General features: G+C 43.0%; 1 protein-coding gene and 1 pseudogene across 2 annotated transcripts; one reads left to right on the forward strand and one right to left on the reverse strand.

Annotated features, from left to right (window-relative positions):
- The first annotated feature begins 2,647 nt into the window (after positions 1-2,647).
- On the forward strand, positions 2,648-6,536 carry LOC309550393 (E3 ubiquitin-protein ligase TRIM39-like; annotated as a pseudogene). Its single transcript has 2 exons — positions 2,648-3,877; positions 5,997-6,536. The product of its transcript is annotated as an E3 ubiquitin-protein ligase TRIM39-like (transcript).
- Positions 6,537-7,110: 574 nt separating this feature from the next.
- Positions 7,111-7,827, reverse strand: LOC309550400 (uncharacterized protein; the record flags this gene model as incomplete). Its single annotated transcript, XM_082250788.1, has 1 exon — positions 7,111-7,827. The coding sequence occupies one exon, from the start codon at positions 7,825-7,827 to the stop codon at positions 7,111-7,113; it is 717 nt and encodes a 238-aa protein (XP_082106914.1).
- Positions 7,828-11,632: the final 3,805 nt, after the last annotated feature.

Below are 11,632 nucleotides of genomic sequence, written 5' to 3' on the forward strand. Positions count from 1 at the left end.
GGGTGACAGGTGACGATCACTGATGGGGTGACAGATGACTATCACTGATGGGGTGACAGTCACTGATAGGTGGTTGATGAGTGACAGTCACTGATGACGGTCACTGATGGGTGACTGGCGATGGTCACCGATGGGTGACAGGTGCACCGCTGAGCGTACTGATGTAAGTCTCTGATAAAAAAAAAGGAATTGGCAGCACTCCAGGTTGAGTCAAAATCCAGGTTTATTGACTGGACATCCAAATATGACAATCGTGACAAGGTAGACGCGTTTCACACACTGACTGTGTGCTTAATCTCTGATGGTGGCAGTTGCACTTTATGGGCACTGTCAGGTGGCACTTTATGGTGTACTAATGAGGTGACTGTTGGGTGACAGGAGCAGTGGGGGGTTGAGGACTGTATGGGGACAGGTTCTCTTTATTGTGTGCTTGGTGCAGAGTACACTGACAGACACAGATCAGTAACTCACTACTCCTGGCTCTTCTCTCCTCACACTGGAAACGGTGTGTGAGGAGAGAAGAGCTGGTAACAGTCAGTTACTGCTCTTTGTTTACATTCGTGATCAGCTGTGAATGGATCACAGCCAATCACGTGGTAAACAGCCACTGTCATTGGCTGTTTACCCACTGTCGGTGACACACTGTGTCTCAGGGACATGCAGCCACCGACAGTGCAGGGTGGTGTGCACGCAATCGCGTGCCTGCCCTGCTTGAATGGGCTGCCGTCCTATGACATCAGCCCAGAATGAGAGCCGCACCGCTCCGCTCCGCCTTCATTTGACAGTGGGCGGGCGGCAAGTGGTTATGGGATTATTAGTGGCTACCTTAAAAGTCCTATCTATTCCTTATCTATTTGCTATCATTAATAAAGCATTTACAGATTTTACTTCCAAGTTGTACTGAGCTGCCAGACTTTTACTTCTATTCCTATTGTGTTGGACGGTATGTGCAGCATCTGTCCTGTCACTGGTAACTACATCTTATTCTATTATTTGAACTTTTAATTTGGTTATAGCATCACATCTTTACTATTTTCAAAAACCTTCTGCCTTTAGAACCACTGAAATTGATCAAGCTGAAGTTAAAAGCTGATTGGTTACTATCCACAGCTGCACCAGATTCTGTGTGCTCCAGTTTTAGCAAATCTCCACCACTCAATATAATAAAGTGAATTCTTAATCCAAACAATGATCACCCAGCAGTGCATTAAATACAAAGCAATAAAGTGAGAATAAATAAATAAATCCATATAATAATACTGACAAGAGGTGAAAAAATAAATAATGTATGAGCAGTAATCTTCAAAGATGATGTGCACAAAAACCAGTCCACACTCCGTACACACGGCAGTCCATAAAGTGAATAGTGATCAAATAATAAGATTCCTGTGATGTAGTTGGGTCACCCAAAATCCATCAACTTCGTGATACCGCCCCTATCAGCTGGTAACTCACCCAATATTATTGCCCCCAATTTTCATGGTCAGGGCGCATGCGCAGTGGAAACACTAGTTATAGTCGGGGATATCATCTTTAAATTGTTCACCTCGAACGGCTCCTCCTCTTTCATGAGTAACCCACCATAAAAAGAAGGAGAGCTCCACTAGTGCAATAAGGTCTTTACGTTTGTTTAATAACTCATATTAAAACCCATCACAAGATACACTCACATGATGTTACATAAAATAGTGCATGTTACAAAAAGGGGGTCTGGGGTGTTCCCACGGCCCTCACCCCCTCCACGCTGGCGAAACGGACCCTCGGGAACCACCTCCGGTCACTTCTCCGGTGTGTCGTGTAGCTACACACTGGCGCGTTTCGTCACTCCCGACTAAGTCACTCGTTTGTAGGTTTAACACCTACTTGGAGCGCGAGAGCTTTCACTTTATAAATCTCCACCACTGTTTGTACACTGCAGGCATGAGGTAGCTTCAGGTGCTGCTGACTGGAAGTCCTCCATTTCTGCAGACCAGCTACCTTACCACAGTTCCAAGGTCTGGAATTGAATGGTTGTGAGTTGCTACGGGAGTGAACAATTACATTAGATTGCCATTTTTTCCCCAAATGTGAATGGCTGGAGTTTTGGTCAAACTCATGATCAACTCCAACCTGAAGTATTTCACTAGCGAAAGTGATTATTGATAGCTGGTTTACATAAGCTGCAAATAAACTGGGTTTGTCTCAAGCTCATGCTTGACTCAAACGTTATCCTTACCCAAGACCCTTTAATCTAATATTGTGTTCGTACATACAGTGTGTAAATCATCCCCTAACTGCCATAACACATAATAGAGTTTAGGAGGGGGCTGATCTGGTTTCTGACTGACAACATCCAAATGATGTCTGTGTCACCCACTAATCTTCCGATCACTTGTATTTCTTCAGGTAAATTAATTTCCTCTGGACAACTTATTATTTTAACTATTAATAAACTAACACAAAGGAGGAACAAATATTCTTAACACATATCCATAGCCTTATTTTCCCCAGATAGGGAGATTATTGTCAGGAATCCTCCCATGTATTATTTGTGTCTCTCTGTATAAGGGTTCCTTTGACTACGAGTCTCAGCCTTGCCCTGTGTAGGACAGAACTGGTTACTGAGTGTTGGAGACTTTACTGTCATTTATCTCTTCTGCTCTCAGCGATGGCGTCTGCTGATCTGAGGAAGAGCTGGAATTTTTTGTCTGTCTGAACATTTATACAGATCCTGTAGTGCTGAAATGTGGACACAACTTATGCTGGGGTGGTATTGGTTGTGTGTTGGATACACAGGAGAGGTCTGGAGGTTATTCCTGTCCTGAATGCAGAGGTCCAGGAGCGGCCTGCACTGCGGAGGAACATAACACTGTGTAACATAGTGAAGAATTCTGCTCAGCCAGATCAGGAGCAGTCCGGGGTCTTCTGTACTTACTGTCTTCACAATTCTGTACCCACTGTGATATCCTGTCTGATGTGTGAAGTTTCTCTGTGTGACAATCACCTGAGAGTCCACAGCAAGTCCCCAGAACACATCTTATGTGACCCCACCACTTCCCTGGAGAACAGGAAATGTTCCGTCCATAGGGAACTAATGAAGTATTACTGCACTGAGGACTCAACCTGTATCTATGTGCCCTGCAGTTTGGCTGGAGAACATTGGGGACACCAGGTGGAGACTCTGGATGAGGCCTCTGAGATCATGAAGAAGAAACGGAGAAATGTTCTGCAGAAACTGATGACAGAGAGGAGACAGAGAAACGAGTCCAGAGTCTTCAGGAACGCAGGAGGAAAGTACAAGGAAAGGCAGATAATGAAAAAGAGAGAGTCACTGCCCTGTTCAGAGACCTCAGGAGACGTCTGGAAGACCTGGAGAAGAGAGTCCTGAGTGAGATCTCCTGACAGGCACAGCCAGTTTCTCTATCACTGATGGATAGGAGTCAACAGCCGGAAAAAACGGAGGAGCTGTCCAGGAAGATAGGGGACATTGAGGAGCTGTGTAACATGACGGATGGCATGACTGTCCTACAGGAATCAGACACAGGTGACTTGTGTGATATTGAGGATGGCGATGATGAGGACAGAGAGAGACATGATAAACTCCTCCATGATGGAGGGGATCTGGATGTTGCGGGGATCTCACACACATTACACACCGGATTATCTGATATCGTGTCTGGGGTAAATGTCCAGAAATGTACAGGCACACATGTCTATCCACATTCTACTACACAGGGCAAAGTCTACATCACTGCTAAGCCATCCAGGCCAACCCAATCCCATCATGCAACAGTCACGACCAACCCACCCAAGAACCCCATAATATGCTCACACCCCCAGGCTGAAGGACCAATTATTGGGGATTTACAGCAAACATTGGGGTTCTGGGGGGGTTATGGTCTATATCATGGGTGTCCGACCTTTTGGCTTCTCTGGGCCACATTAAGGGCGAAAATAATTTCTCGGGCCCCATATAAAATATATACTATAGTTAAGGTATATAAGTATTAAAACGTAATTTATTTTTTTATATTTTTCATTATAAAATGTAAAAAAAAAACAGGGCAACATAAAACTATTGGGATATTTTTATTTTTTATGTCAATCTCTTTATTGAGCTAAGTATATTGACATAACATGTAATACATGGATCAAAAACACAATGTACAGGTATGTTACTACAATTGAAAGATGATAGTAATACCTCTTCTTCTTTTTTTTTTTTTAAATAACTAGTGAAAACAGGCTAGACTGGCATGTCTGGAACGAAGAACAGATACAACAGAGCATAGTCTCCCCTTCACATAAAACTTTCCAGACATTAGGCTGCATTCACATGTCAGCGTATGATCGCGGGCAGAACCGCCGCGGTTCCGCTCGCGATTCGGAGATTTATTGCAAATCGCGGGACGCCTAGCGTTGCCCATTGATTTGCAATAGCCCCCCAAACGCCGAGCGATGTTGCCGCGATTTACGCCCGCCGAATCGCGGCAACATCACGCAAACAAAATCGCGGGACGCAATACGCTCCAAAGAAGCTCTTGTACTTCGGCGGGCGTAAATCGCGGCAACATCGCTCGGCGTTTGGGGGGCTATTGCAAATCAACGGGCAACGCTAGGCGTCCCGCGATTTGCAATAAACCTCCGAATCGCGGGCGGAACCGCGGCGGTTCTGCCCGCGATCATAAGCTGACATGTGAATGCAGCCTTAGGCTTTTTGTACCACTGGGTGAATAGAACATCATAGTAATGCAGCACTCAAACAAACCATAAACAACACTCGAGAGTGAAAATAATGTGTAAACAAGAGAAAACCTAGAAAATACAAAATGGTGGCTACAGAGGCTTGGGGGATTGTAAGCCTTCATAGATCAGGGCACCAACATTCAACCGACTCCCATTGCTGGTAGACTCAAATGTGAACAGGAAAGTCCACTAAATAACTTATTTGTACAGCGCCAGGGAGTAGCATCCCTCCAGCTCAGGCTCGTAGAAACGCCCACATCTCTGTGCCACAGACCCAGTATCTCACAAAGGCCAAGTGGCAAATAACTAAGAATCCATATGGTCTGACAACCATGCTGGCTAGCGGTTCTCCGTTGAGGTGGACGGAGTGGTGGCAAACCCTCTCTGGCCTTCATGTCAGGAGGACAGGTAAGTAGAGTAAGGCTTGGATTGAGCCTGTAAGGGTGATTTACCTGTAGAAGACTCTCTAGACTTCTGTTCACACTGACTCTGGAGTGTTGCTGCACACCGCTCCTTCAACTGGGCCCATAATTGCTTGAATAGTGCTTTAAGCCTTGTCAGGGTGCTACTGGCATAGTCTTGCTGTTCTGTTGCGTCATGTTGCGTCAGGCTCAGCGGCCCAGTATTATTAGCTTCTGCTATTTTATTTAGGGTTTTGACGTCTTCTCAGTAAGAAGGATAAGTGCGGAGTAGCAAAAAGAGTTGTGCTTGGTAGCCCAGTGGGCACCAGGATAACCCCTGCCGGTCCAGAGTGGGGGGGTGGGTTGTAGGAGTGAGGTGGATCCACAGGAAGAATTATAGAGCGGGACAAACTAGTGGGATATTTGACTTTGTTTTTGAGAAACGAATGCATCAATGTCTGGTTCGATGAAAGTGGTTACAGATCAGCAGAAAGGGCAAAAGAACCGCTCCAGTGATAAGGTAATCCCAACCATCAAAAATAAGGTGCAGCAAGGATCCGCAGTCCAGGCAACTATAATGTAGAGAGTAAAAGCCGCACTCCAACTTGAAGGTGAAAAATATAAAAAATCTGTTTTATTCGTATCCAAAAGATAAAATCAATTCAAAGTGTATCCATAATATAGTCAGAGACAAGAGATGAACGCATAGTAGTTGACGCGTTTCACGGATAAACGTCCGCTTAGTCGTAACCATGAAAGTGTACTTACTATTTACTTTCTAGCACATTAGCCCTTGTCTGTGTCTCATTGGAGGTAGGTAGAGGATACCATCATCCTTGCACTACATAAATTTATCCCTGCCTTGTGCAGAAATGTATATATTTGTTTTTTTACATGGTAATGGTCTATATTTATCAGATGACAGGAAAACTGCATCCTGGTCATCATCACATCAGAATCGCCCAGAAACATCAGAGAGATTTGAGTGTCCTCCGGTAATAAGCATTCAGAGTTTATCCTCAGGGAGACATTACTGGGAAGTGGATGTTGGGAAGTCAGGGTACTGGAGCATCGGGATGTGTTACCCCAGTATAGACAGGAAAGGAGATCAGTCACTAATTGGATATAATAAGAAGTCCTGGGGTTTGCAGAGGTGGGGGGGGGGGGGGGGAATAAACTTTGCACATTGATACATGATAGTAAAAGAATGTGATTACCTTGTAAGGTCTCCAGTAACAGAGTCAGGATAGATCTGGATTATGAGGCCCGGGCAGATCTCCTTTTTATGAACTGTGTGCCCCGTTCTGACACCTCCACACCTTCACCACCATCTTCACTGAGCCCCTCCATGCTGTGTTATATGTAGTGGGGCATTGCCGTATAAAGATATCTGGTGGGAATCAGATGTGAGAGATCTGCCCAGGGACTGGAGCAGAGAATCTGATTGGTGAAAAACTTGGCCTATAGGAGGAAGCCGTGGACAAGAAAGAACATTACTTAATTTATAAAGCTGCAAGCTCCGGGGCCTTCATCTTCATCCTAAACCTCACTTCACTGCCAGGAACAAGCATGCAGGAGGTCAGATTGTTCAGGCTACACTGGTTACATGCTTTTTCGGATGAAAGACTAGGGTAGGGTAGCAAGGTGTGATGATAGCCCTGGAATCTGAACCTATATGGTGTATATATAGCCAATATGTATATATATATATATATATATTCAAAAAGATTGGTGAACAGCAGTGGTTTGTTGAGGTCGTGTGCAAAGCAATCAAGCCATCCCACAGGCTGTATATATAAGAGAAAAGGTCCACAGGGATTGCTGCACAATTCTTTCTTTATTGGAAAAATATCCAAAGTACATACCAGTACAATATCATAGTATTTCAATCGTAACGTTTCGGACTCAAAGGTTAACGTCCTTCCTCATACAGAAATACATCTAAATCTCTATAGAAGTACAAAAGCTTATATATGTTCAAGCATCAATTAAGAATCCACGAGTCATTCTTCCATTTTTCTTCCATCTCCTTCTTGTCATTGTTACATTTTTCTTCCATCTCCTTCTTGTCATTGTTTAATTTTTCTTCCATCTCCTTCTTGTCATTGTTTAATTTTTCTTCCATCTTCTTCCTGTCATTGTTCCATTTGTCTTCCCTCTTCTTCATTTTGTCCTCCATCTCCTTCCGTTCATTTTTCAGTAGGTCCTTAGTCTCCTTCAACTTCTCTTCCATCTTCTTCAGTTTGTCATCCATTTCCTTCTGTTCATTCCTTTTTTGGCCCTCAGCCTCCTTCAGTTTGTCTTCCATTTTATTCTTTTGGTCCTCCATCTCCTTTCGTTCATTTTTCAGTTGATCTTCGGTCTCCTTCAATTTGTCTTCTATCTTCCTCAATGTGTCCTCCATCTCCTTTAGGGCCTTCTGTGTTTGGTCCTTCATCTCTCGTTCTTGCTTCAGTTGGCCCTCGATCTCATTGAATTTTTCTTCCACCTTCTTACATTGTTCCCTTGTCACCTTTAGGGCCTTCATATTTTGGTCCTTCATCTCCTGGTGTTTATTGTTCACTTGGCCCTCGATCTCTTTCAATTTGTCTTCCATCTCCTTCCTTTCTTTGTCCCATTTGTCTTTCATCTTCTTGTTTTGCTCCTCCATCTTCCACTGTTTCTCCTCCATATTCCTGCGATTGTTTTCCACATGCAACATGATGTCCCTCAATTTGTCAAAGTTACAAAACACAGATCCCTCTCTATATGCAATTAATCATATCCAGTGTTATCCTAATGATAAAGGAATAAAAAATATTTGTCAATAAAAAAGACTCTACAAGAAACATATATTTCGATCAATGAAATAACACAATCGACTATATGTTGCGGTGTTGAATATAGCTGTCACTGTTGAAGGTGTAGGACTCATAATTAGACCAAAAGGTCCCTTCAAAAAGATACCATTTACAAAAATAAATACAAGTCAAGTTCAGAATTTAACCCCTTCGGTTGTAAGGTATCCAAAAAATGGATCCATTGGACTTCACGTTTCCTAACTTGTAGTTCACGATTTCCTCCCCTTCTGTTTCTAGGTATATTGTCAATGACCATAAATCTCAATTGGGTCTCTGATGGCGCGTTTCCACTGAGCTTTCTGGTACGGTTCGGTTCGGTACGGTACGCTTTTTATGCCGTTTCCATTATGAATGGTACCCTAATTCCGAACCGTACCGTACCACTTTTTGGTACCCTTTTGTTGGGGTACCAAGCACATTAGACCCGTACCAACTGGGTGGAGCTACACTCTGCAGAACTTTGATTGGTTGACAGAGAATCGTCTATCACAGCTTTCCTGCTGTGACCAGCTACACCACGCCTATCATGAAAAGGGTACTATTGGCAGTGGAAACGCAATGTGTACCGTACCGAACCGTACCGTACTGAACCGAACCGTACCGTACCACTCAGTGGAAACGAGGCATCAGTGTCCTTTTTCCAAAAAGTGTCTCGCTAATGGTAGCTGAACTAATTTGTCTTTTATTGAGTATTTATGTCGGGCAATGCGATCTTTAACTTTTTGAGTGGTTTCACCAATATAGTATAAGCCACAAGGGCATTTAATGATGTATATAACATATGAAGACTGACAAGTAAAATGATCCTTGATTTTTATATCATATCCCTTGTGTGGATGTGTAAAGTTTTTTCCTTTTATCATTGAATTGCACTGAATGCAGCTCAGGCATGGATAAGAGCCTGTGTTTTTTGGTCTTAAAAATGTTATCATAGGACTAGGATCACCATACTGGTCAGTCTTCACTAACTTGTCACGTAAAGTTCTGCCTTTTCTATATGATGGTAGTGGGGGTGCGTGAAATTCCGGAATATTGGGATTATTTTCACCCAATATCGACCAGTGTCTCTTAACGATTTTTTGTATATCGATAGAGAATGGGTGGAATTGTGACACAAAGGGGATCCTCCTTTGAGAATTTCATGAGTTTGTGAATGTCACTACCTGTTTCTGTTCTTTATTAATTATTTCAGAAGGATATCCCCTGTCACCCATTTCTTTCAATCTAATTGCACAAGTCTGTGGGTTAGTTACTATTCTTTTAACTCGTGTAAATTGGCTTCTAGGGATAGATTTGAAAACCCCAGTTGGATGAAAACTATTGTAATGCAAAAGTTGATTTTTATCAGTTGGCTTAGTATATAAGTCACTAATAATGCATGAGTCTTCCAGGGTTAACATTGTATCTAAGAATGGGATCCTTTCAGAGCTATAGGTCATGCTAAACTCTAACCCAGGTATCAAATGATTGATGTAGTCATTGAACATCGAAAGGGAACCAACGTCGCCACCCCATACTGCAAACACATCATCCACAAATCTGAACACACAAATCTGATTAAGGTAGAAAAAAACAAAATGGAGAATACTGCTCTAATCCTAGCTGTCTCATAAGGCGAATAACAAACTGTCGCCGAGACCCTGCTCAGCTCTTGTAAAAGGCCTGGCGTAACTGGCCGCCTCTGATCCACCTGAAAGTTATCCTTCCTGTAGCCTTTTAATGCCTGCTTAACCGAAAAAAATAGACAAGCAAGAAGGGGGATTTTGAAACTTTGCAAAAAAAGACAATCCTGCTAAAAGTTTGTTAATGTGTGACCACGAATACTTCCTGGAAAATAAAAAATTTAGAAACAACAATACCAGTTCCTCGGAATAAGCATCCTTGCTTTGATGAATACAATTAAGAAAAGCCAGCCACATAGAAAAGGCGGATTGATATCCCTCCCACGTTCTATGCGCTAAAGATTTCTTAATGTTTAGCACAACTAAATCTAAATTAGGTCCCATAGATAAATGAGCCGGACAGCGCTCACCCACCGGATCCACTTCTGGCAGCAATTGAAAGAATCGATCCACCTGGAATCGAGACAAGGCGTCAGCCAAATCATTGTCTTTCACAGGAATAAAAGTAGCTTTAACCCAAATATTAAGTGATAAACACTTAAAAACTAGGTACCTTAATAACACGATGACCGGCGGAGATTTGGAGGTTAAGCAGTTCATAGCGTATACAACACCCTTGTTATCTGTCCTGACTAACAATCGCTTGTTCCTGAAAGAATCCCCCCAAATATCCAGCGCTTCAATAATGGGAAACACTTCCAGTAGGACAATATTCTTAATATAGCCCAAACCCACCCAACGCTTACACCAGCTGTCGGCGCACCAGTGAGTCCGCCAAATAACGGCGAAGCCCAAGTAACCTGCCGAATCGGTAAACAATAGAAAATCTTTATCTAAGACAAAATCGTCCTGCCATAATGCCCTACCATTGAAGTGAATAAGCAACTGCAGCCAGACCGTTAAATCCTCCCTCATATCATGCGAAATCCTTACATGTGCTGAGGGGGACTTAAGGCCTGATATAGACAGGTAAAATCTCCTGGAAAAAACTTTTCCAACAGGAATCACCCTGGATGCAAAAGCTAGAAGACCTAACATGAACTGCATCTCCTTTAGACATACCTTTTTCTTGCTAATGATGCACGTCAGTGTAGCACGCAGCTTACCTATTTTCTCCTCTGGCAACCTAAATTCCATAGCAACAGAGTCAACAGTTATGCCTAAAAAATCAATACAGGTAGTGGGCATAACTGTCTTCTCCTGCGCCAACGGAATACCAAACTGCCTGCATATCAAACAAAATGTGTTCAGGATGAATGCTAGCAGTGCCCATGAACAGAAAATCGTCAAGATAATGAATCATGGTATCAAAACCTGAGACCTGGATTACAACCCATTCTACAAATGAAGAAAAACACTCAAAGTAGTAGCAAGAAAGGGAGCATCCCATAGGCAAACATCTATCAAAGTAAAAATGACCTTCAAAATAGAGGCCCAAATAATTAAAGCAGTCAGGGTGCAAAGGAAGCAACCTGAACGCAGACTTTGTCAGCTTTGCCTAAGAGAGCTCCCTTCCCCAATGTCCTAATTTTGACTAATGCATCCTCAAAGGTAGCATAATGGACCGATGCAGATTCCTCACTAATCTCATCATTCAGGGAATCACCCTTGGGATAAGAAAGGTGATGAATAAGTCGGTAGGAGTTAGGCTCCTTTTTCTGTACAATTCGTATAGGGGGAAAACGGAAATTTTTAAACGGAGGGGAACTAAAAGGACCAGAATACCTACCCTCACTAACTTCCTTACTAATCTGATCAAAAACTACCTCAAACATACTATTTACAGAACTTAAATTATTAACTACATAGCAACTGGAACCATTAAAACTGGGGAGCCTGAAACCATATTCAAACCCCTCCGCTAATAATTGGGTCTGGGAACGCCCGGAGCCAGGGCAACATTTCTTGCCATATCACCGGGGTTACCGCCTTTTGGAACATTTCCAGCTTGTTGTGACATCTCTGAAACATTTGGACACCGGGTGGGTGTCTGAATAAAAGGCGCATTCATGCCTATATTTGCAAGAACCTGGCCACTTACATT

Source organism: Pelophylax lessonae (assembly GCF_965119305.1).
Source record: "Pelophylax lessonae genome assembly, chromosome: 1".
Taxonomy (NCBI): Eukaryota; Metazoa; Chordata; class Amphibia; order Anura; family Ranidae; genus Pelophylax; species Pelophylax lessonae.